The sequence below is a fragment of the Coregonus clupeaformis genome, chromosome 21 (assembly GCF_020615455.1).
Source record: "Coregonus clupeaformis isolate EN_2021a chromosome 21, ASM2061545v1, whole genome shotgun sequence".
NCBI classification, from domain to species: Eukaryota; Metazoa; Chordata; class Actinopteri; order Salmoniformes; family Salmonidae; genus Coregonus; species Coregonus clupeaformis.
Genome location: NC_059212.1, coordinates 54,257,639 through 54,280,966, shown reverse-complemented (window position 1 = coordinate 54,280,966; position 23,328 = coordinate 54,257,639). Strand labels below are relative to the sequence as shown.

At 41.2% G+C, this 23,328-nt stretch overlaps 1 protein-coding gene across 2 annotated transcripts in view; it reads right to left on the bottom strand.

Annotated features, from left to right (window-relative positions):
* Positions 1 to 23,328, bottom strand: part of LOC121535434 (SLAM family member 5-like) — a 60,523-nt gene that overhangs the window by 10,812 nt on the left and 26,383 nt on the right. The window contains exons 2-5 of one of the 2 annotated variants that reach the window (XM_041842494.2): positions 2,274 to 2,576; positions 1,821 to 2,102; positions 1,624 to 1,728; positions 1,253 to 1,458 (exon numbers count right to left, since the gene is read on the bottom strand). In XM_041842494.2, coding sequence (XP_041698428.2) covers positions 1,367 to 1,458; positions 1,624 to 1,728; positions 1,821 to 2,102; positions 2,274 to 2,576 — 782 coding nt within the window. In that variant the 3' untranslated portion in view covers positions 1,253 to 1,366. Of the gene's footprint in view, positions 1 to 1,252; positions 1,459 to 1,623; positions 1,729 to 1,820; positions 2,103 to 2,273; positions 2,577 to 23,328 lie in introns of those variants that run through there. The other variant, XM_045205981.1, reaches the window with a different exon arrangement.

Genomic DNA, 23,328 nt, shown 5'->3' with positions numbered 1-23,328 from the left:
GTCCACATCACTAAGGATCTATCATGGTCCAAATACACCAACACAGTCGTGAAGAGGGCACGACAACGCCTCTTCCCCCTCAGGAGGTTAAGAAGGGCACGACAACGCCTCTTCCCCCTCAGTAGGTTAAGAAGGGCACGACAACGCCTCTTCCCCCTCAGGAGGTTAAGAAGGGCACGACAACGCCTCTTCCCCCTCAGGAGGTTAAGAAGGGCACGACAACGCCTCTTCCCCCTCAGGAGGTTAAGAAGGGCACGACAACGCCTCTTCCCCCTCAGGAGGCCATGGGCACTCAGAGCCTCAAAAAGTTCTACAGCTGCACCGTTGAGAGCATCTTGACTGGTTGCATCACCGCCTGGTATGGCAACTGCTTGGCCTCCGACCGCAAGGTGCTACTGAGGGTAGTGCGTATGGCCCAGTACATCACTGGTGCCGAGCTCCCTGCCATCCAGGACCTGTAATCAGGCAGTATCAGGAAGGCCCTAAAAATTGTCAAAGACTCCAGCCACCCAAGTCATAGATTGTTCTCTCTGCTACCGCACGGCAAGCGGTACCAATGCACGAAGTCTGGAACCAACAGGACCCTGAACAGCTTCTACACCCAAGCCATAAGACTGCTAAATAGTTAGTTAAATAGTTACCAAATAGCTACCACGACTATCTACATTGACACTTTTTTTGCACTAACTTTCTTGACTCATCACACACACACTGCTGCTACTGTTTATTGTCTGTCACTTTATTCCTAGTTATGTGTACAGATCTACCTCAATTACCTCATACATCGACTGGGTACCCCGTGTATATAGCCACGTTATCTTTACTCATGGTGTATTTTTTAATAGGTTTTCTACTTTTCTATTCTTTCTCTATTTTCTTTCTCTCTGTATTGTTGGGAAGGGCCCGTAAGTAAGCATTTCACAGACAAATGGATTGAATAGAATCCCGGCCTAAGATTATGTTAAAATTCCTGATTATTGTTTGCTAGTCTTTTTCTCCACTACAGCATATAAACTCTCAGGCATGGGGGACATGGTGGACATGGGGAGGTCAACAGGCGGAGGCTGGTGGTTCACAGGCTGGGGGTGTTGCGGTCCCACCATACTGTAGATGGTGAGTGATGCTGGACCTTCACCCGGAGACACCTGCTCTTCACCACCTGCTTGGCTGTTATCGGGAGTCTGGACAATAAAAACAAATTAACAGCTGCAATATGAATGGTGACTCAGGTATAACATGCAATCAATACATTAAATATCTCTCAGTGGCTGTTCAATGCTCTACATATGCGCATTAAATTAAGATGAGTTTATTGTTCATTTGGAATTTATACGTTTTCCACTAACGACATTTTCTAAAAATGTCATCAACAGTGACACAGTACCAGTGATGTTAAATATCTGATGTATCTTACCATGACTGTGGCGTAATCTGTGCTTATAATTTCCTCTTTGCCACCTATAAATCAACCACATAAAAATCCAACAAATATTTAAAACTAAGATCTTCAGAGTTGCTTTGAGTACACAGTCTATAAATAATGTGAAATCATCACATCATGACATTAACAGTTTTCACAATAGTTTAAGGAAGTTACTGTAATATGATGCAGCAGCAGCTTACGTTTTTTTTGCTTTCGCCAAAGAATAAAACCAATCAGGGCAGCAGTGCCACCGAAACCAGCAACGCCGACAGGTGTCCCGACTGTGAGAGCATAGTTGTAGTTCCCTTGGTGTGGAAATATAGCAACATCAAAATCACTACACTCTCTCTCTGTGTGTGTGTGTGTGTGAGAGAGATCATTTGTTAGCATGTCTTACCAGATGTCATTCGACAGAGTTCCATTATCTCCTTGGTGTCTTTGGCCCAGCTGACTTGGTTGCTGTGGTTACAGATGATGGAACCCCCTGCCACATAGACAGAGAGCAGGGGGACAGTGGAGGTCTCAGCCCCTCTACTCTCTCCTCCCACCTGAGAGCAGGTGCTGTTGTTACAGATGGAGGTGACAGAGCTGTTCTGGCCTCTGCAGGTCACAGTCACATTACAGGTGCCATTGATGGAGGAGACAGAGTTCACTGTCAGGACTGGAGGCTCAACCCTCGCTGAAAACACATAGAAACCCATTATCGTTCGTATATTAACCTGAGTCCATGAGCTAGAGTACCAATGCGTCTAAAGAATTAGCCTTTAACCTATAACACCATGTTTAGCTCTATTGATTGATTCTGTAACTGTGTCACTGTATAATAAAATAGAAAAACTGTCAACCATACCTTGGACTACCAACATGTATGTAGTAACGTTGGTGTCTTTGTTACCAGACACTACTGCAGTATAACATCCACTGTCTCCTTCCTGTAGGTTCTTCAGTAGCAGAGAGAAGTTTCCCTCAATAATTTCAGCCCTACCTTTGAACCTTTCAAAGGTTACTTTTGGGGGGTACTTTGCAACATTGACTGATGTTTCAAAATTCCAAAATAGCACATCAATATCCTTTCTCAGTGTAATATTTGTCTGGACATCCAGATGAACATCCTGTCCCTTCAGCACAAACACAGGGGTCTCGGCACTGGGCTCTGAAATAAACACACAGAAAATAAATACTTTATGTGAAAAAGATTAAGAAAATCCAGCAAGCAATATGACGAATAGAGCAGTAGAAAATATGAATTATCCTATACACCATATTTGCAAGATGTTTTAAAGATGAACCTATTAAACATATCTTCTGCCTTTGCAGCATCAGACGCACATTTGACACATTCAATGTGATGCACAGTTTGTCTGCACAAAAAACATTTACACAACCATTTGGCTGTCTCCACAGCAAACTCTCCTTTGTACAACTTGTGTACAGAGCCATAGTTACAGCCCTTGCCATAAGTAATAAATAAGTATCTTTACGATAAAGAACAAGGATATCATAGCCTAGCCCTAGACTAGCTAGCAAGCTAGCCAACTTCTTTCGCCAATTAGCTTCAGCCGCCCGGTGTGCGACTGTGGCAAAGTTGGTTTGACTTAGATAGTCTGTGGGGCTAGTTAGGGACCGTCAATAAATTAAACAATGTAAATGAAGTTGTCTGCTTAAATGCTTTCATTATGTATGTATGAATTTCTACAATTTATAGCTGGTTTGAGGTTTTTAACCCTTGTGTGGTGTTCGGGTCTGTGGGACCCATTTTCAATGTTTACAAAATGAAAAATTATACAATTAATTATTTTTATCAACCTGAGACTCATTGGCCTTGGCTCATTTTCTGTGAAAAACATGTAAAATAACACATTTTCATTGAGTGCACACTGTGCACCCCCCTACACATGTATATTACATACAGTATGTGGTGTTCGGGTCCACTGGACCTGAGGGTAATACAAGTGTGGAAAAGTGTGTGTGTAGGTGAAAACAAGTAATAATGAAACAAAAAAGGTTTTCTGTGTGCCTTCACTCTGTCTTCTTCCTCCTTCATAGGGCCTGCTGTTTCAACATAGCACCAAGAACCTGCCTGTCTCCCGCTTTTCTCACACTCTTTACCCTTTGTAGTGTGTGAAACCTCACAATGTCTTGCGGGAACCTGCACAATGTTATTACAATACATTATTTCAATACATTGTTTCGATACATTGTAAAAAATGCAGTCTTTTCCCACACTCTACCCCAGCCAGGTGCAAATTGGGGGAGGGACACAACAAATAAATAGCTTTGCATGTGTGGCTCTTTACCACATTCAATCAGTATGGCAAAAATAATCTCTGCTCAGAGGGCCTTAGAATATTTTTTGGCAGAGAGAGAAGCTAGTGTGGAAGGAGCGTCTTCCACTTTGGAAGATGAAGAATTTTCAGAATATGAGGATCATGTCTCTGGACCGCCGACATTGAAATGTATTGCCCTGGCCACATCTGCGGTCCTCATGCCTCCTTGCAGTATGCCTAAGGCACGTTCACGCAGATGAGCAGGGACCCTGGACATCTTTCTTTTGGTGTTTTTCAGTCAGTAGAAAGGCCTCTTTAGTGTCCTACGTTTTCATAACTGTGACCTTAATTGCCTACTGTCTGTAAGCTGTTAGTGTCTTAACGACCGTTCCACAGGTGCATGTTCATTAATTGTTTATGGTTCATTGAACAAGCATGGGAAACAGTGTTTAAACCCTTTACAGTGAATATCTGTGAAGTTATTTGGATTTTTACAAATTATCTTTGAAAGACAGGGTCCTGAAAAAGGGAAATTTCTTATTTTGCTGAAAAAACGATTGGTTTCCCACCATTTCGTTGAATTTGATTAAAAACCAAGCATAGCCTACACTGTTAAAAAGATATTGAGATTCAGTCAAATGACAGGTTTAATGTAGTTAAGTCAATTACATTTCCGCAATTCACTCAAAATGTCAAAACCTATCAAATCAAGTAGAGTTAGCAAAGAACAATGTGTTCACTCTACTTTCAAATCAGAACCAAGAAGTCAAATAAAATAAACCAACATAAATTGTGTTTACAAAAAATGTCAAGTTAAGACAGGGGTCTCCTAACCAAACGTTTTTGGTATCTTTAAGTTTGTTTTCAGTATATTAAACAAAGCACATATAGCCTCGTTGATTTAATTATGTTTAAATGGTGCTGGAATAGTGGATGCAGTGCTCCTGTTGTCTTTGCGCTGACTTGCGGTAACTCTGTGGTTCTAATTCAGTAGTTGTTTAGTAAACTGTCGAAAACATCAACTTGATTGATCATGCTGGGCGGAAGGTAGCTTAGTGGTTAAGAGCGTTGTGCCAGTAACTGAAAGGTCGCTGGTTCTAATCCCTGAGCCGACTAGGTGAAAAATCTGTCGATGTGCCCTTGAGCAAGGCACTTAACCCTAATTGCTCATGTAAGTCGCTCTGGATAAGAGCGTCTGCTAAATGACTTAAATGTAATATAACTGTTGGTTACATGCAATAATGGCTTTGTGGACTTTACCAGACAGATGGTGCTCTCCGGTTTTGTGATGAAACAAACGCATGTGCAGTTTAATTTATACTGTGACTGTAGAGCAAACAACGCAATTATCACAACATAGGTTGTAATATGGCTTTTTTACTGGCTTGTCTTGCCCAGTGATTTTACCCATGGACCCTACTGTTAAAGGGGGTTATTTTTCTAAAGAACTTATAGGGGTTCCCCCACAGTTTCAATATGAAGAACCCCTAAAGGATCTTCCTGGAAACGTTTCTTTTTAGAGTATACTTTCAGAATTGTTTGGCGAGCTACTCATAGGTGGGCTGCAAGCTACTGGTCGAGCTGTTGCAGACCCCTGAGTTGAGATAACTATAACGTATCAAATTGTCTTAACTTATGAAATCAAGTTGAATCAGCTAAAACCTATGTGTTTACTCAACTTAAAAATGTACATCCATGAAGTCAAATCAACTGAAGCAACATAACAGATGTGTTGACTAAAAATGTCAAGTTAAGATAACTACAACTTGTCTATTGAGTTGAATCAACTTCTAACATAATGTATCCCATTGTTTTAGCCAGAGATGGACAGTATTTCTGTAACATGTTGGCGGATGGTCCAACCAGCAAATTAAAGTTAAGGCGGGACTTCCCAGCCTCCAATGGCTGTGGATATGTAACACTATACCCCAGGCAGTGTCTGTTAATCCTGATCCTGGGGACCCAAAGAGGGGCCTTAATGCACTATAAATCAGGATGCTGACACTACATTCAGACACTGCACCTTTGCACCTCCACCTCTAATTATGTTACACTTATGGTCAGGGAGTGACTAATTACATGTAATCCCCCACCTGCTTTTTTTACTACTTGTAATCAGTTACCTTACCAGCAAAAATATTGTAATCAGATTACATACACTTTTGAAATTCAGAAAGGATGTTAGCAAAAAAATATATGTTATGACACCTTTCTGTTCTCTCAATGACATTCAACTCAGCATTGAAAAAAGGTGCAAGTTTAAGTTTGTCCCACCTGAGCGAGTCTGACAACAAGTCAGAAACTACTATGATGAAACACCAAATGCGTTTGATGGATCCTTTTAGTCTTCTTCTAATGCCTCTTATTAAGGGGAAAGTGATCCAAAAGTAACAGAAAGTAATCAGATTACGTTACTGTTGGGTTCTATTTTTCTCATAATTGGATCTATATGTGATGAATAGCTTGGAAGGAATGCATTAATGAGGAGCATAGGTTTGAACTGTACTGATATGGATTGTTTCACATAGCAGGCTGTGATTCATGTGGGGAACGTTAGGGGGTAGGTCAGATAGGACTTGTATTTCTTACAGATACGAACACTCTCTCTTTGTTATCTGTGAAACCGTATATACGAACCTTCATACTTATCATACATGCATTTTGCATGTAATAAATTAAGCTTGGATCGAAGATCTCTTGATTCTTATTCCAATACCAGATTTGAATTACGCAATTTCTAACAATTGGTGACCTCCGACTGTGATCTGGTAGCGGAACTTCGCTGGAATTCACCCAGCCTATTGGACATCACTGTCATCGAACTGTGTGTTTCACAAAGTGCCCGGGCTTCTAAAAACACTGGTAAGCAGACACCCATTGTTAAATAACTAAAGTTCTGCATATTGGCTTTATCCAAATTAATTTTGTGAAACACCTGTTTGATGTAAGTGAACCCTATTGTACTATAAATAACAATTACAGTATACTATTTCGATTTCATTATATACTATGCAAATGTTTGATGAATGTGATGGTTGATCCCATGGGAGTGCGAGCTATGACTAGAGGCTCATAAGAGGTACTTTAAAATAGATTAGATAGTACGACGCTATGACTGAGAGACTCATAGGAGGTACTTTAAAAGTTAGACAGTGCGAGTGTTGTCGTATGCATGAGAGTGTGAATGACAAACCTGTATACCTTGATAGAAAACTAATTGGGAATTAAAACGTCTGTGGCTGTCCAAACTGTATAATTTGGGGATAACTGTTGGGTTTGTGGTTGCTTAAACCATATAACCCGTTAATAACAATTAGGAACATAAAGCTAAAGTGATGAATGACTAGTGTGACTGAACTGAAACGTTTGAGCTGATATGATTGAACTGTGGCGTTTGACGTTTGACCCTGCAAAATACTGGTTAAACAATTAGACTGAAATAATTTGGTTTATCGTTTCAATATAAACATGCACCAGCTTTGACTAATTAGGTGGGAGTGATTTGATTTAAATGGATGGACTAAAGTGCTTTGAATTATGGCAGAATATTGGGAACACTAAAACGGGAAGCAGCTCTTCAAAGGAGCCTGCTCCCACCGAGCACTGGAGAGAGAGTTGCGAGGGGAGGGGCTGGAGAGAGCGAAACTGTGGCTTTTGGAGCGAGGAAAGACTGGGAGTTGGCTGGGAACACCACGGGGTGATTATTTGAGAGGTGCCTGTGGGTTTCTGACGAGGGATGAGATGGGTGAGAAAGTAGAGAATATTTACATTTGCATTTTTGGTGATTTGGCAGACGCTCTTGTCCAGAGCGACTTGCAGGAGCGATTGGGGTTGAGTGCCTTGCTCGAGGGCACATCGGCAGATTTTTCGCCTGGTCGGCTCGGGGATTGGAACCAGCGACCTCTCGGTTGTTGGCACGGCGCTATTGATCACTATTGATCACTTTTGGTACAATTAAGAACGATAATGTATTTTGGTTACGTGGATGCAAGTGACATTGGCTGTTGTGATGGGGGAATAGCGCCAGCCTGTGGTGGGTTATGGATTTGTTACATAAACTTATATTTTAAACTAAAGTGATGGAATAGGCTACAATTATAACATTATCAGAAAAAAGACACAATTTAATGTGAAATAGTTATTACAATTATATCATTGATCCAGTAATGATATAAGGATAGTAGAGGAAGGCAGGGGATTTAATCTCATTTAGGGAAGTTATATTAGGAAGAAAATACCATTAAATGAGGGAACATTTGATGTAACCGTGATTGTATTGGCTAAAAACTCAAATATGACATTTACAGGGGGGACAGGAACAATAGAAGGGGAGACAGATTTTCCTAGGGGGTTGAACAGATAATTGATAATGGATCATTTGAGATGAGATCACATGTAGCAGAATTAGGGTAATCAATTAAATAATCATTGTATACTCGAGGAATTTTGAGTGGTTTTATAGATTAGTTATGAGGAATTAGATTGATACAAACAATTATTGATGGGTTAAGACTGGGGATAACCAGGAGAAAGAGATTAGCTCATCTCGTTGGAATGTTGCCAAGGGCTAGGGGAGCAGTAGTGAAGTTAGGCAGTATTTAGGTCATAAAAGTGAGCTACCAAATTAAGGTCTGGCTATTTGTGGTTGTTTTTCAAATTGGGTTTTTCAAACAAAAAACAACACACCTAGTATGATGTTTATAAAGCCTTGTTGTTTCAATTTTGGGGGGGTTTCAGCAGGTCAAGGGTGATAGGTCTTAGTGAATTTTATGGAGTTTTTTAGCTTTTGGCTGAGTTTGGGGTATATATGATTTCTTATGAGAATGAATGTCATGAGGACTTAATGAACACTTGGGATAACTAACATTTATGAAATATTTAGAATAATGGTAATGTTTAGTATACTATGGGATTAAACAGTTCGTTAAATGATTTCAATTGCCTCTGAACTCTGTTTTAACCTTCTGGGGTTAATTAATCATCCACGCTAGTAAATTCTAAAGGCATGAGAGGAGGACTTTAAGATAGTTTATTTTACTAAGTTGAGGGTAATTTATAGTACTGTGAAAATTGTGAAGAAGATTATAATTTGGTAATAATATATTTAATTTGAACCATAAAATAACAGAAGAGAGAGTGGAGGAATGGCAATTGGATAATGAATTACCAATATTACCAAAGTGATTGTTTAGGTAGGTGGTAATATTGACACATGGCCAAATCATGTGTCAAAAAGGGGGATGGTTGGATTAAATATTAAATATATACGAAGGAGAGGACAAAATACTTAAAAAAACAACAACATGTATGATAGTTTATTAACCACACCTGTATGTCAGAGGTTTTGTGCCCCACAGGTGAACTAAAGGAGAAGGTGACCCACTCTATCTAACCAGGAGACTGAAGCAGGCCTGGCGGGGAGGGCCCTACCAAGTACTGCCTTTGCCAGCAGAATAGCTGAGAGATCCATCTGGGTGCATGTCACTCACTGCAAAAAGGTAAACCCAGCTACACCTGACGAACAAACACAGAGTTAGGAGAAAGAACCGATCACCACTAGGGCTCGGGGGTTGGCTCCTTAACGAAGATTCCCTTACCCTGTCTGATCATCCCTGTGTGAGTTCGATAGAAGGTGAAGCAATGGGTTGGCCTCTGGCGTCTGACATGTTCTCAGGGCGAGGGTGGGGATTCACAGGTCTCCCGACGGTAGGTAGCTGTCTGATTGTGGGGGCCATATTCCTAACACACACGGACCCTCCTGTTTCAGCCAGAAGTGGTAGTTAACCTAACACAAGTTGAAAAGGCATAGGAGACAGCTAGACGTAGGGAAAGGGGAAGTACTAGGGACTATAGGGAAGGACATCACCAATCTCCATACACAGTTTAGGGACAGGTGTAGTATTGTGAAAGTAGGGAATTATCAGAAATGGCAGTGCGACCCATATGAGGGTAGGTACTGTCTGAAAGTCTGAATTATGCTAAAACAGATTACAGACCTGACAAGTGAGATATCTTCTTCAACTGGGGCACCCTATAGAGTAAACCTCTCTGAGGGAGGTAGTGAGACAGTGCAAACTATAGACCTGAAGGAAGTAGTACAGATGGAGACGGAGTAAATAGATTTTAACCTGTGGTTGGAATGGGTTCAGTATACGGTCTAAAGAGGACTGTTATGCCTATAGGACAGCCAAACCAAGGTTAACAAATACTCCGTTCCCCTTGACAGGCTTTAACTCTCTGTCAGGTTTATCCTCCATGCAAGCCACCTGGGAATGTGGTGAAAAAGTCTTGTAGTAACTTGCACTATCTGTATCCCCCGATAACAAAGTCATCCCGACCTGGGTTGCCTCAGTTTGAAGTCACAGGGGATTCTTATTGTTTTTCTAGGACTAATAAGATAGGATACAGGGTAGGGCATCTTAGCTCCTGCTCCCACACAGAGAATGTCACAACTAAAAGAGACCATGACTAATCTCTCCTCTTTGTTGCAGCCAGAGGATTTTAGGAACCAAAACCAGGCCCGTGCTGACATCTGATGGTTGTGTGGTGATAACTGATTGTGAACTCACCTACATACGCAAACAATCAAACGTGTCAGAGACTGGTGAGTTGTCACGTAGAAAGTAGGACCTCCTCCCGGGATCCTTTGATGAAAGGATATATATTGATGGGATCCACAATCAGATCGCAGCTGGGTTTGAATCAAGTATTTTCTGGTGGTCAACAATTAATAAAAATTTAGATTGGATAAATTATATTTAATATAACCAGCAAAAGATTTATAAACCACACTCGTGATGCAATAAAGGGATTAGCTGAGCAGACAGCGGCAACTAGCTTAATGACATGGTAGAATAGAATAGCTTTAGATATGCTTTTGGCTGAGCGGGACGGGGTTTGTGTTCTGTTTGGATATATGTGCTGTACTTTCATCTCCAACAACACAGCACCGGACGGGTCCGTGACCAAAGCGCTTCAGGGACTCACCACGCTGGCGAACGAACTGGCTGAGAACTCTGGTATTGATAGCTCCATAAACGGTTGGTTTGATAACATATTTGGTAAATGGAAAACTATTGTTGTAACTATTCTGGGTGAAGTTATAGCTTCTATGGGTATACTTGTTCTTTGTGGATGTTGTCTTATTTCCTGTGTCTGAGGGTTGGTGAGAAAAGGAGATGGAGAAGGTGGTTTCCAAACAGATGGTGAGATACGGCCCAATCCCGGACTCCGACCTAAGGAATTAAGGATATGACCTACCAGGCTTGGTGGAGTGACACTCTAGAGGGTGTCTAAAGGGGGCCAAAATGTACTTCCCTGTTTGTGTTTTATGCTTTATTAATCAAGCTAACCATTGTGGATGTTTGTCTTTCCTTATGTGAAGGTTTGAAGTTCCTGGGTGACTGGTAGCCAACCGTTTGCAAGTTGGGTGTAGATGGAAGGACTGAAGGCCTTTTATTATCAAATTGTCTATTAATAAAAGTGTTTATTTTTGTTTGTATTGTATTTTAATGAGTGACACCCTAGAGGGCGTCAAAAGGGGGATTGTTGGGTTCTATTTTTCTCATAATTGGATCTGTATGTGATGAATAGCTTCGATCAGCTGTCCGTCCTGTCTCCCTGTAGCGCTGTCTTATGCGTCTCACAGTACGGACATTGCAATGTATTGCCCTGGCCACATCTGCGGTCCTCATGCCTCCTTGCAGTATGCCTAAGGCACGTTCACGCAGATGAGCAGGGACCCTGGGCATCTTTCTTTTGGTGTTTTTCAGAGTCAGTAGAAAGGCCTCTTTAGTGTCCTAAGTTTTCATAACTGTGAGCTTAATTGCCTACTGTCTGTAAGCTGTTAGTGTCTTAACGACTGTTCCAAAGGTGCATGTTCATTAATTGTTTATGGTTCATCGAACAAGCATGGGAAACAGTGTTTAAACCCTTTACAATGAATATCTGTGAAGTTATTTGGATTTTTACAAATTATCTTTGAAAGACAGGGTCCTGAAAAAGGGACATTTCTTATTTTGCTGAAAAAACGATTGGTTTCCCACCATTTCGTTGAATTTGATTAAAAACCAAGCATAGCCTACACTGTTAAAAAGATATTGAGATTCAGTCAAATGACAGGTTTAATGTAGTTAAGTCAATTACATTTCCGCAATTCACTCAAAATGTCAAAACCTATAAAATCAAGTAGAGTTAGCAAAGAACAATGTGTTCACTCTACTTTCAAATCAGAACCAAGAAGTCAAATAAAATAAACCAACATAAATTGTGTTTACAAAAAATGTCAAGTTAAGACAGGGGTCTCCAAACCAATAGTTTTTGGTATCCTTAAGTTTGTTTTCAGTATATTAAACTAAGCACATATAGACTCGTTGATTTAATTATGTTTAAATGGTGCTGGAATAGTGGAGGCAGTGCTCCTGTTGTCTTTGCGCTGACTTGCGGTAACTCTGTGGTTCTAATTCAGTAGTTGTTTAGTAAACTGTCGAAAACATCAACTTGATTGATCATGCTGGGCGGAAGGTAGCTTAGTGGTTAAGAGCGTTGTGCCAGTAACCGAAAGGTCGCTGGTTCTAATCCCTGAGCCGACTAGGTGAAAAATCTGTCGATGTGCCCTTGAGCAAGGCACTTAACCCTAATTGCTCATGTAAGTCGCTCTGGATAAGAGCGTCTGCTAAATGACTAAAATGTAATATACAGTGGGGAAAAAAAGTATTTAGTCAGCCACCAATTGTGCAAGTTCTCCCACTTAAAAAGATGAGAGAGGCCTGTAATTTTCATCATAGGTACACGTCAACTATGACAGACAAATTGAGAAAAAGAATTCCAGAAAATCACATTGTAGGATTTTTAATGAATTTATTTGCAAATTATGGTGGAAAATAAGTATTTGGTCACCTACAAACAAGCAAGATTTCTGGCTCTCACAGACCTGTAACTTCTTCTTTAAGAGGCTCCTCTGTCCTCCACTCGTTACCTGTATTAATGGCACCTGTTTGAACTTGTTATCAGTATAAAAGACACCTGTCCACAACCTCAAACAGTCACACTCCAAACTCCACTATGGCCAAGACCAAAGAGCTGTCAAAGGACACCAGAAACAAAATTGTAGACCTGCACCAGGCTGGGAAGACTGAATCTGCAATAGGTAAGCAGCTTGGTTTGAAGAAATCAACTGTGGGGGGCAATTATTAGGAAATGGAAGACATACAAGACCACTAATAATCTCCCTCGATCTGGGGCTCCACGCAAGATCTCACCCCGTGGGGTCAAAATGATCACAAGAACGGTGAGCAAAAATCCCAGAACCACACGGGGGTACCTAGTGAATGACCTGCAGAGAGCTGGGACCAAAGTAACAAAGCCTACCATCAGTAACACACTACGCCGCCAGGGACTCAAATCCTGCAGTGCAAGACGTGTCCCCCTGCTTAAGCCAGTACATGTCCAGGCCCGTCTGAAGTTTGCTAGAGTGCATTTGGATGATCCAGAAGAGGATTGGGAGAATGTCATATGGTCAGATGAAACCAAAATAGAACTTTTTGGTAAAAACTCAACTCGTCGTGTTTGGAGGACAAAGAATGCTGAGTTGCATCCAAAGAACACCATACCTACTGTGAAGCATGGGGGTGGAAACATCATGCTTTGGGGCTGTTTTTCTGCAAAGGGACCAGGACGACTGATCCGTGTAAAGGAAAGAATGAATGGGGCCATGTATCGTGAGATTTTGAGTGAAAACCTCCTTCCATCAGCAAAGGCATTGAAGATGAAACGTGGCTGGGTCTTTCAGCATGACAATGATCCCAAACACACCGCCCGGGCAACCGAAGGAGTGGCTTCGTAAGAAGCATTTCAAGGTCCTGGAGTGGCCTAGCTAGTCTCCAGAACTCAACCCCATAGAAAATCTTTGGAGGGAGTTGAAAGTCTGTGTTGCCCAGCGACAGCCCCAAAACATCACTGCTCTAGAAGAGATCTGCATGGAGGAATGGGCCAAAATACCAGCAACAGTGTGTGAAAACCTTGTGAAGACTTACAGAAAACGTTTGACCTGTGTCATTGCCAACAAAGGGTATATAACAAAGTCTTGAGAAACTTTTGTTATTGACCAAATACTTATTTTCCACCATAATTTGCAAATACATTCATAAAAAATCCTACAATGTGATTTTCTGGATTCTTTTTTCTCATTTTGTCTGTCATAGTTGACGTGTACCTATGGTTAAAATTACAGGCCTCTCTCATCTTTTTAAGTGGGAGAACTTGCACAATTGGTGGCTGACTAAATACTTTTTTTCCCCACTGTAACTGTTGGTTACATGCAATAATGGCTTTGTGGACTTTACCAGACAGATGGTGCTCTCCGGTTTTGTGATGAAACAAACGCATGTGCAGTTTAATTTATACTGCCACTGTGTGACTGTAGAGCAAACAACGCAATTATCACAACATAGGTTGTAATATGGCTTTTTTACTGGCTTGTCTTGCCCAGTGATTTTACCCATGGACCCTACTGTTAAAGGGGGTTATTTTTCTAAAGAACTTATAGGGGTTCCCCCACAGTTTCAATATGAAGAACCCCTAAAGGATCTTCCTGGAAACGTTTCTTTTTAGAGTATACTTTCAGAATTGTTTGGCGAGCTACTCATAGGTGGGCTGCAAGCTACTGGTCGAGCTGTTGCAGACCCCTGAGTTGAGATAACTATAACGTATCAAATTGTCTTAACTTATGAAATCAAGTTGAATCAGCTAAAACCTATGTGTTTACTCAACTTAAAAATGTACATCCATGAAGTCAAATCAACTGAAGCAACATAACAGATGTGTTGACTAAAAATGTCAAGTTAAGATAACTACAACTTGTCTATTGAGTTGAATCAACTTCTAACATAATGTATCCCATTGTTTTAGCCATAGATAGGCAGTATTTCTGTAACATGTTGGCGGATGGTCCAACCAGCAAATTAAAGTTAAGGCGGGACTTCCCAGCCTCCAATGGCTGTGGATATGTAACACTATACCCCAGGCAGTGTCTGTTAATCCTGATCCTGGGGACCCAAAGAGGGGCCTTAATGCACTATAAATCAGGATGCTGACACTACATTCAGACACTGCACCTTTGCACCTCCATCTCTGATTATGTTACACTTATGGTCAGGGAGTGACTGATTACATGTAATCCCCCACCTGCTTTTTTTACTACTTGTAATCAGTTACCTTACCAGCAAAAATATTGTAATCAGATTACATACACTTTTGAAATTCAGAAAGGATGTTAGCAAAAAAATATATGTTATGACACCTTTCTGTTCTCTCAATGACATTCAACTCAGCATTGAAAAAAGGTGCAAGTTTAAGTTTGTCCCACCTGAGCGAGTCTGACAACAAGTCAGAAACTACTATGATGAAACACCAAATGCGTTTGATGGATCCTTTTTGTCTTCTTCTAATGCCTCTTATTAAGGGGAAAGTGATCCAAAAGTAACAGAAAGTAATCAGATTACGTTACTGAGGTTGGCGCAGTGGTCTAAGGCACTGCATTGCAGTGCTAGCTGTGCCACTAGAGATCCTGGTTCGATTCCAGGCTCTGCTGTAGCCGGCCGCAACCGGGAGACCAATGGGGCGGCGCACAATTGGTCCAGGGTAGGGGAGGGAATGGCCGGCAGGGAGGTAGCTCAGTTGGTAGAGCAAGGCGTTTGCAACGCCAGGGTTGTGGGTTCGATTCCCACGGGGGGCCAGTATGAAAATAAAAATGAATAATGTATGCACTAACTGTAAGTCGCTCTGGATAAGAGCGTCTGCTAAATGACGTAAATGGATAATCCAAAAATTACATTACTGATTACAATTTTGGACAGGTAACTAGTAAATGTAATGGAAAGTAACCTACCCAACCCTGCTTATGGCAAGACACATTGTCTAATTTCTGACACCAATGCAGCACATTTTGGAAGCCACAAAGCTCGGAAGACTAACACTATGAACTATACCAATTGTATGGGCTATTGATACTGTTCAGCGTGTTAGGTGAGGGTCCCAGGCTATTACTCATTTAAAGGGGTAGTTCACCCAAATTACTAAATGATATATTGGTTGCCTACCATGGATTATTTTACCTGGCCACTGTTTCAAATGCTATCTTGTCCAAATCAGCTAACTTCACAATACATTTTTAGATACTTTAGGATGATTTGGATATGAATTGAGAAAATACTATTATATATACACCATTGACTTGCATTGGATATGTGCCACAAACGCTAATAAAAAGGTTAGCATTTGAAACAGTTAAACAAAACCAAAGCATGGATTGCTGTCATACATTGTCTACAGGGTAAGGAAAGCAATATGTCATTCTGAAATGTGGGAGAAATGTACATATTGGTTTTCTTACCCTGTAAGCAGTATATGGAGAAGGTGTGACAGCAATCCATGCTTTGGTTTAGTTTCCCTGGCACGTTTTAGCATTTGTGGCTCAAATCCCATTCAAGTCATGGGACCGATATTCGCATTTTTCGCGCATTATGTTCAAATCATCTATAACTGACTTTGTTGAGCTTCACAATCAATTTGAGATATTTTTGGATGATTTGCGAAATATGCTAATATCAGTCCCATGATTAATGGGATTTGTGCCACGAATGCTAAAATATTAGTATTTGGAAACAGTGTCAGGGAAGCTAAACCAAAGCATGTATTGCTGTCATACGTTGTCCATAGACTGTTTACAGGTTAGTAAAACTAATATGTCATTTTGTAATTTGGGTGAACTATCCCTTTAAGGAGGCTACTTGCAAATGTATTTTAGCGATGTTACAATTCCCACCAAGTGAGTTAACCCTGTTGGCGCAAAGCGTAGGATGTTTGCCTTTAATGCCAGTGACTCACATTCCCTTCCCTGCCCTGCCATTCGCTACATTGGTGTCAGAATTGGGATGGTGGCCGTGAGGCCATTGGAATGCACGGCCGGACATTTAAGGAGGCTGATGTGGTCAAAGCATGTTGACATGCCATTCCCACTCGGAGGGGGCAATTTAGCGGTCCTCGCTATTATGAGCCACGTTACCATTCCCAAGTGGGTTTACCCTATTGGTGTGATGTGTAGGGCAGGGGTGTCAAACTCATTTCATGGAGGGCCTAGTGTTTTTGAGGTTTTCCTTTCAATTAAGACCTAAACAACCAGGTGAGGGGAGTTCTTTAGTAATATTGGGGATTTATTATTCTCCTAAACTGATGGGATGACTAATTTAGAAAGAATGCATTCTTGACTGGGCTAATGTAGGCTGTGACACCTGGCAAGGCTGTGATTGATGTGAAGAGCTGCTTTAGGGGGTAAAAATAAGATAAGGATTGTGTCTTCAAATGCTAGACTATAATAGTTATTTGTGATCTGTGAGCCTTCCTTTGACTAGGAATGATGTCTAAGGGAGCTGGCTCTTCTCACTATGATAGGTTGTTATGATAATCTTGTGCCTGGCTGAAGTGTGTAACAAATTGCGCCGAAGAGATGATAACAACCCCTGAAACAACGGATTGGCTGAGAAAGTTTAAACCACACTCAAGTCTTTACTCTAATTGGCCAGCAGAGAAGTGGGAAACTCCCTCTGTCAGAGTATTTGGGTATTGTTTCTGGAACAATGTGTGAGTTGTCTGGGGTGTTCTGCGAGACATCTCAGAGAGCCCGTATATACGAAACATCATATTTACCATTGAAGGTTTTTGCATTAATTAAAATAACTAGTATACCTTAGAAGTCGTGTTGACCTCTTTTGTTCCTGATACCAGATTTGAATTGACGCGACTTTGACAATTGGTGACCCCGACGCGTTCTGGTAGAAGGGACTTCGCTGGATACTGTCCGGCCCATTTGGTCAACTCTTTCATCGAACCGTGTGTTTCACAAACTGCCCGGGCTTCTATAAAGGTAAGCAGATACCTGTTGTTAAATAACCAAAGATCTGCAAATTGGCTTTATCCAAATTAATTTTGTGAAACACCTGTCTGATGTAAGTGAACTAAATTATGAAATTATTATGAGTAGATAAGCACAATATTGTGACATGCAAACCTTTGCTAAATGTGATGTTTAAAAAACCATGGTACCAGAGAGTGTTGATTCTACCGGCAAGGTCCGCTAAGAGACGGCTAGGTTCAGGAGACAATGCTGACATCTACCGGCAAGGTCCGTAATTGCGACATACGGCTAAGGTTCGGAAGATATAGGGAATAATTGGTTTAAGTAATTGCTATCGGCAAGGTTCGTACCTACGACAGTACGGCTAGGTTCGAAGAATTACACCGGCAAGGTCCGTAACTGAGATACGGCTAGGTTCGGAAAATTTTAGATAAATACTAGCGACTGGCAAGTTCCATAACTTCGAGGATATGGCTAGGTTCAGCGGAGTATTTTTTAAAGATAGTAGAAGAGGCTGTGTGCCCAAATAGATTGTGTGTGGAACATGGGTGTCATTTATGACTGTGTGACATGGGTGTCATTGATGACTGTGTGACATATTTGACTGTATGATAGGATTATGACTGTGTATTGTGAGTGAGGGCGATAACTGTGTACTATTTTTGCTGTGTGATAACTGTATACTACGCTTAACTGTGTACCATTTTTGGCTGTGAATACAAAGAATATTTTAAAACAGTAAATAATGAGAATTACAAATAGGAAATAAGGTTTAAATTGTGCAAACGTTAACAAAAGACACCCATAGGAGGTACTATAAAAAGTTAAACAGTGCGAGTGTGCATGAAAGTGTGAATGATAAACCTGTATACCTTGATAGAAAACAAATTGGGAATCATAAGACGTCTGTGGCTGTCCAAACGGTATAATTTGGGAATACATGTTGGATTTGTGGTTACTCAAACCATATAACCCGTCAGTAACAATCGAAAACATGAAATGAAAAGTGATGAATTGTGTGACTGAACTAGAACGTTTGAATTGATATATTTGAAATATAACATTTGGTGTTTGACATAGCATAATACTGCATTTGAATAGTTGTGTCGAAGCAATTCGGTTTAGTATTTGATTTGACGTTTGATGTTTGACCGTGCAAAATACTGGTTAAACAATTAGACCGAAATAATTTGGTTTATAAACGTGCACCAACTTTAACTAATTAGGTGGGAATTATTTGATTTAAATAAATGGACTGGAGTACTTTGAGTAACGGCGGAATATTGGAGGCGCGCTGGGACGAGAAGCAGCTCCTCACAGCTCCTCAAACAGGTAGAGTTGCGAGGGGAGGGGCTGGAGAGAGCGAAAGTGTGGCTTTTGGAGCCATGAAAAGACTGGGAGATGGCTGGGAACGCATGTGGGTATCTGACGAGAGAGTGTTCTAAACTTGCTCACCGAGCGTAGACGTGCGTTGGGTGAGAAAGTAGAGAATATTTACATTTGCATTTGTGGTAATTTGGCAGACGCTCTTGTCTAGAGCGATTTATGGGAACAATTGGGGTTGAGTGCCTTGCTCGAGGGCACATCGGCAGATTTTTCGCCTGGTCGGCTCGGGGATTGTAACCGGCGACCTCTCGGTTGTTGGCGCGGCGCTATTGGTCACTAAACTGCCAGCCGCCCCATATGAGTTTAAGATTGTGGCGTTGTTGGATAATATGATGGCGGAATAAACTGACCATAAGTAATGTTGTTTTAGACGTAATGTATAATATAGTACAAAACAAATAGAGGGTTAAATTGAACTAATTATCATGGTAGAGCTAACGTAGTACAGTGAGGGAACTTCATTTTGTGTCAGAGGGTAAAATGAGAAATCATTGTAATATGCTATTGGTGGAAATCTATTTATCATTTCAAGGCATGGAGTAACAATCTGCATTTATGAGTGTAAATTCCACGGCTGATGTGTTGATTGAATGGGTACGATGAGTATTTGGTTTGGTAATGTTGAATGGACTATTTGTAGCGAGCGTGTTTAGGGGTTAAATAGAAAAACTAACTTATTCAATAGGGAATCAAAGAGAGAGAGAGTTTTTGCTGAGGTGAAAGCTACTGCGATTTTCATTTGGTGACGTCACTTGCTCTATGAACTGGAAGTAGTTACTTTGAGAGCATCGCAGATGGTGTGGAGTGACTGGCGATGTCCCTGGTTCGAACACAGGTAGGGACAGTAGACAAAGCTTTCGCAGTGGGGCTATGTACCTAAATTACTATGTGGATTGAGAAATGTGAAAGATTGAATTAGATAGCTTAAATAGAAGTATTCTAGAAAAGTCTATGAAAATATGTTATAAGGTTACCATGCGCTCTCCCGAAGGGAGCAAGGGGAGGGTGAGAGACAGTATAGTTCAGATGATAAGAATGTCATTAAGCGTATGCTGACCAACGATAGCAAGTATTTGTTTTATTAATTAGGGCATAATCAGAGAGAACAGTTAAATACATTGAATAGCGAACTGAAATGGGTTAGCGGGAAAATACAGAATAATTGGACGATTTTAAAACGATAATTAATTTTGGTTAGGATGAAAGTATGCATTGGCTGTTGTGCTGGGGAATAGCGCCAGCCTGTAGTGAGTTATGGATTTGTTACATAAACTTATATTTTAAATTAAAGTGATGGAATAGGCTACAATTATAACATTATCAGAAAAAAGACACAATTTAATGTGAAATAGTTATTACAAGTATTATTGATAGTTATTACAGTTATTATCATTGATCCAGTAATGATATAAGGATAGTAGAGGAAGGCAGGGGATTTAATCTCATTTAGGAAGTTATATTAGGAAGAAAATACCATTAAATGAGGGAACATTTGATGTAACCGTGATTGTATTGGCTAAAAACTCAAATATGACATTTACAGGGGAGGACAGGAACAATAGAAGGGAAGACAGATTTTCCTAGGGGGTTGAATAAATAATTGATAAATGGATCATTTGAGATGAGATCACATGTAGCAGAGTTAGGGTAATCAATTAAATAATCATTGTATACTCGAGGAATTTTGAGTGGTTTAATGGATTAGTTAGGAGGAATTAGAATGATACAAACAATTATTGATGGGTTAAGACTGGGAATATCTATCATGTTTTGTGTGTACTACCATCTTTAGAATATAACTAGGAGAAAGAGATTAGCTCATCTCAGTTAGGCAGGATTTAGGTCATAAAAAGTGAGCTATCAAATTGAGTGAGGCCTGGCTATTTGTGATTGTTGTTTTTTCAAATTGGGTTAAAATGGGTTCACAGAGCCAGAGGCTGTACAGAGAAAGGTGGAGCCCCCATGTTGCCCTAGTGAAAGAACATTCAGAGGAATGGTTATCACTAGGTAAATGGATAAAACAGGGGAAAAACATTACTGACTGGCAGAATACACCAAATGGGGATCAGTATGGCCACTCCATTGGGAGATATAGAAGACAGTTAAATTGGAGAGCAAAAACCCAGCCCAGTGTCCATCTGGAGATACGTTTTAACGGATGACAGGAAGAGATTTTCTTAACTCAGGAACAGGAGGCTGAGTTAGAAGCAATTCCGTTCAAATTATGGTCACAAGGACAACAGATGTAGGACTAATTAAGGGGGTAGCTCCAGTACAAGTGATTCCTCGATTCGATAATAGACCATACCAAAAGCAATATACTATGAAACCAGAAGCAATAAAAGGGATAACACCTACATTTGAGCATTTACTTAAGGGAGGGGTGATAATTCCTGGAGATTAGGTACAATGAAACTCTCCAATATTTCCTGTTAGAAAGGAGGCACCTAGCGCCGACTGGAGGATGGTCATGGACTTGCAGGGGGTTAATAGAAATATCATTGCTGAAATACATTGCTGAACCAATTGAAACCAGAGAACTCCTATTTTACAGTGATAGATTTAGCTAATGCTTTCTTTAGTATCCAAGTTCGTCCGGATAGTCAGGGGTGGTTTGGCTTTACTTTTCAGGGAAGGAAATGGACTTAGGCTAGGATGCCTCAAGGCTACTCGGAAAGTCTTACAATCTTAGCCCAGGCTATAACTAAAAATTTGGGGAAAGTTTGAACATAGGGAAGGACGCAAATGTTAGTTTATGTAGATGATATTCTATTGGCTAATCCCACTCAGGAGGGATGTAAGAGGGATACAATCCAATTGTTAACCTTCCTGGCAGAACAGGGACACAAAGTGAGCAAAAAGAAACTTCAACTTTGGTAGAGCGAGGTCATTTACCTAGGACACACTATAACACAGGAGGGCGAATGTTAAACTCATCCAGGAAAACTGCTATATTTGGAGCGCCAAAACCGTTAAAACAAAAAACAAATGATGAGCTTATTGGTAATGATAAAGTGCTGTAAAGTTTGCGTACTCCATTATGTACTGCATATGGGTAAATTAAGTGATCTTATCTATGGGAAGGCAATGGTAGCCCATGGTAAAGTAATTTGGAACTCTAAGGAGGCATACATACATCAGGGATGTTATCCAAATGGTAGAGAGTAACGAGGGATATGACATTGGTAGTGATTTAAAGATGATGAAGTTTTTTGGTGGGCTATTAGATATAACTGGGTTAATCATGAACATAAAGATTTTTATTCTTTGTTGCTAGACAGAAGACTTAGGTGACTTAAAAAATAGACTTTGTCACGGTTTACTAAGCCAGAACCCAGAAGCAGACCAGGACAAGGTAGGTTGAAACAAAGGTGAGTGTTTATTTAATAGATCCACGAGTGAGGCTGAATAATCCAGGGAACAGAGCGGGTGGCGTGGATGGGTTGTTGAGGGTGCAGTGGTAGGTCCAGTAATGGCTCGGCAGCCGCCGACCATCAGGCAGAGGTTGGGTGAAGGTTCCGGATGAGTGACTGCAGATGGAACAAAACGGAGGTAAGTACAAAACAAGCAAACAAGGTGCAAAACAACAAAACTAACGCTTACATGCTCTAAGGCTGATCCACTGATAAACATACTGTTCATGGCTAACGATCCGGCAGGGAATGGATGTCAGGTCAGAGCTTATGAAGGTGATGATCAGGGCCAGGTGTGCAGATTGCTGATGGAATGTAGGTGTGGAAATCAGGAGAGCTCCCGCCTAGCAACGTAGCCCGGCAACCAGGCAGGGAGCGTTCCAGAATCCTCGGGAAACTGGAGATCCCGAGAGAAAAACTAATACACAGACAGGAACCGACTCAGACTGCCGGAATCGTTACAGTACCCCCCTCCGGACGAACGCCACCGGGCGGACTCCCGGAGCGCCAGGATGGAGGCGGTAGAAGTCACGAATGAGGTCAGCATCTAGGATCTGTCGCCGCGGAATCCAACTCCTCTCTTCAGGACCATACCCCTCCCAGTCCACGAGATACTGGAAACCCCGGCCCCGCCGTCTGGAATCCATGATGCGTCGCACCGTGTAGGCAGGACCACCTCCGATCATCCGAGGAGGAGGAGGAGGAGGCGGAGGAGGCAACAGAGGACTGAGGAAAACAGGCTTGAGGCAGGAGACATGAAAGGTGGGATGGACTCTGAGCGTCCTCGGTAGTTTGAGTCGAACTGCCACCGGATTGATCACCTTCTCCACCACAAACGGACCAATGAACTTCGGTAACAACTTCCTAGACTCAGTCCGTAAAGGAAGATCCCGTGTGGCCAACCAGACCCTATCTCCGATGGTATAG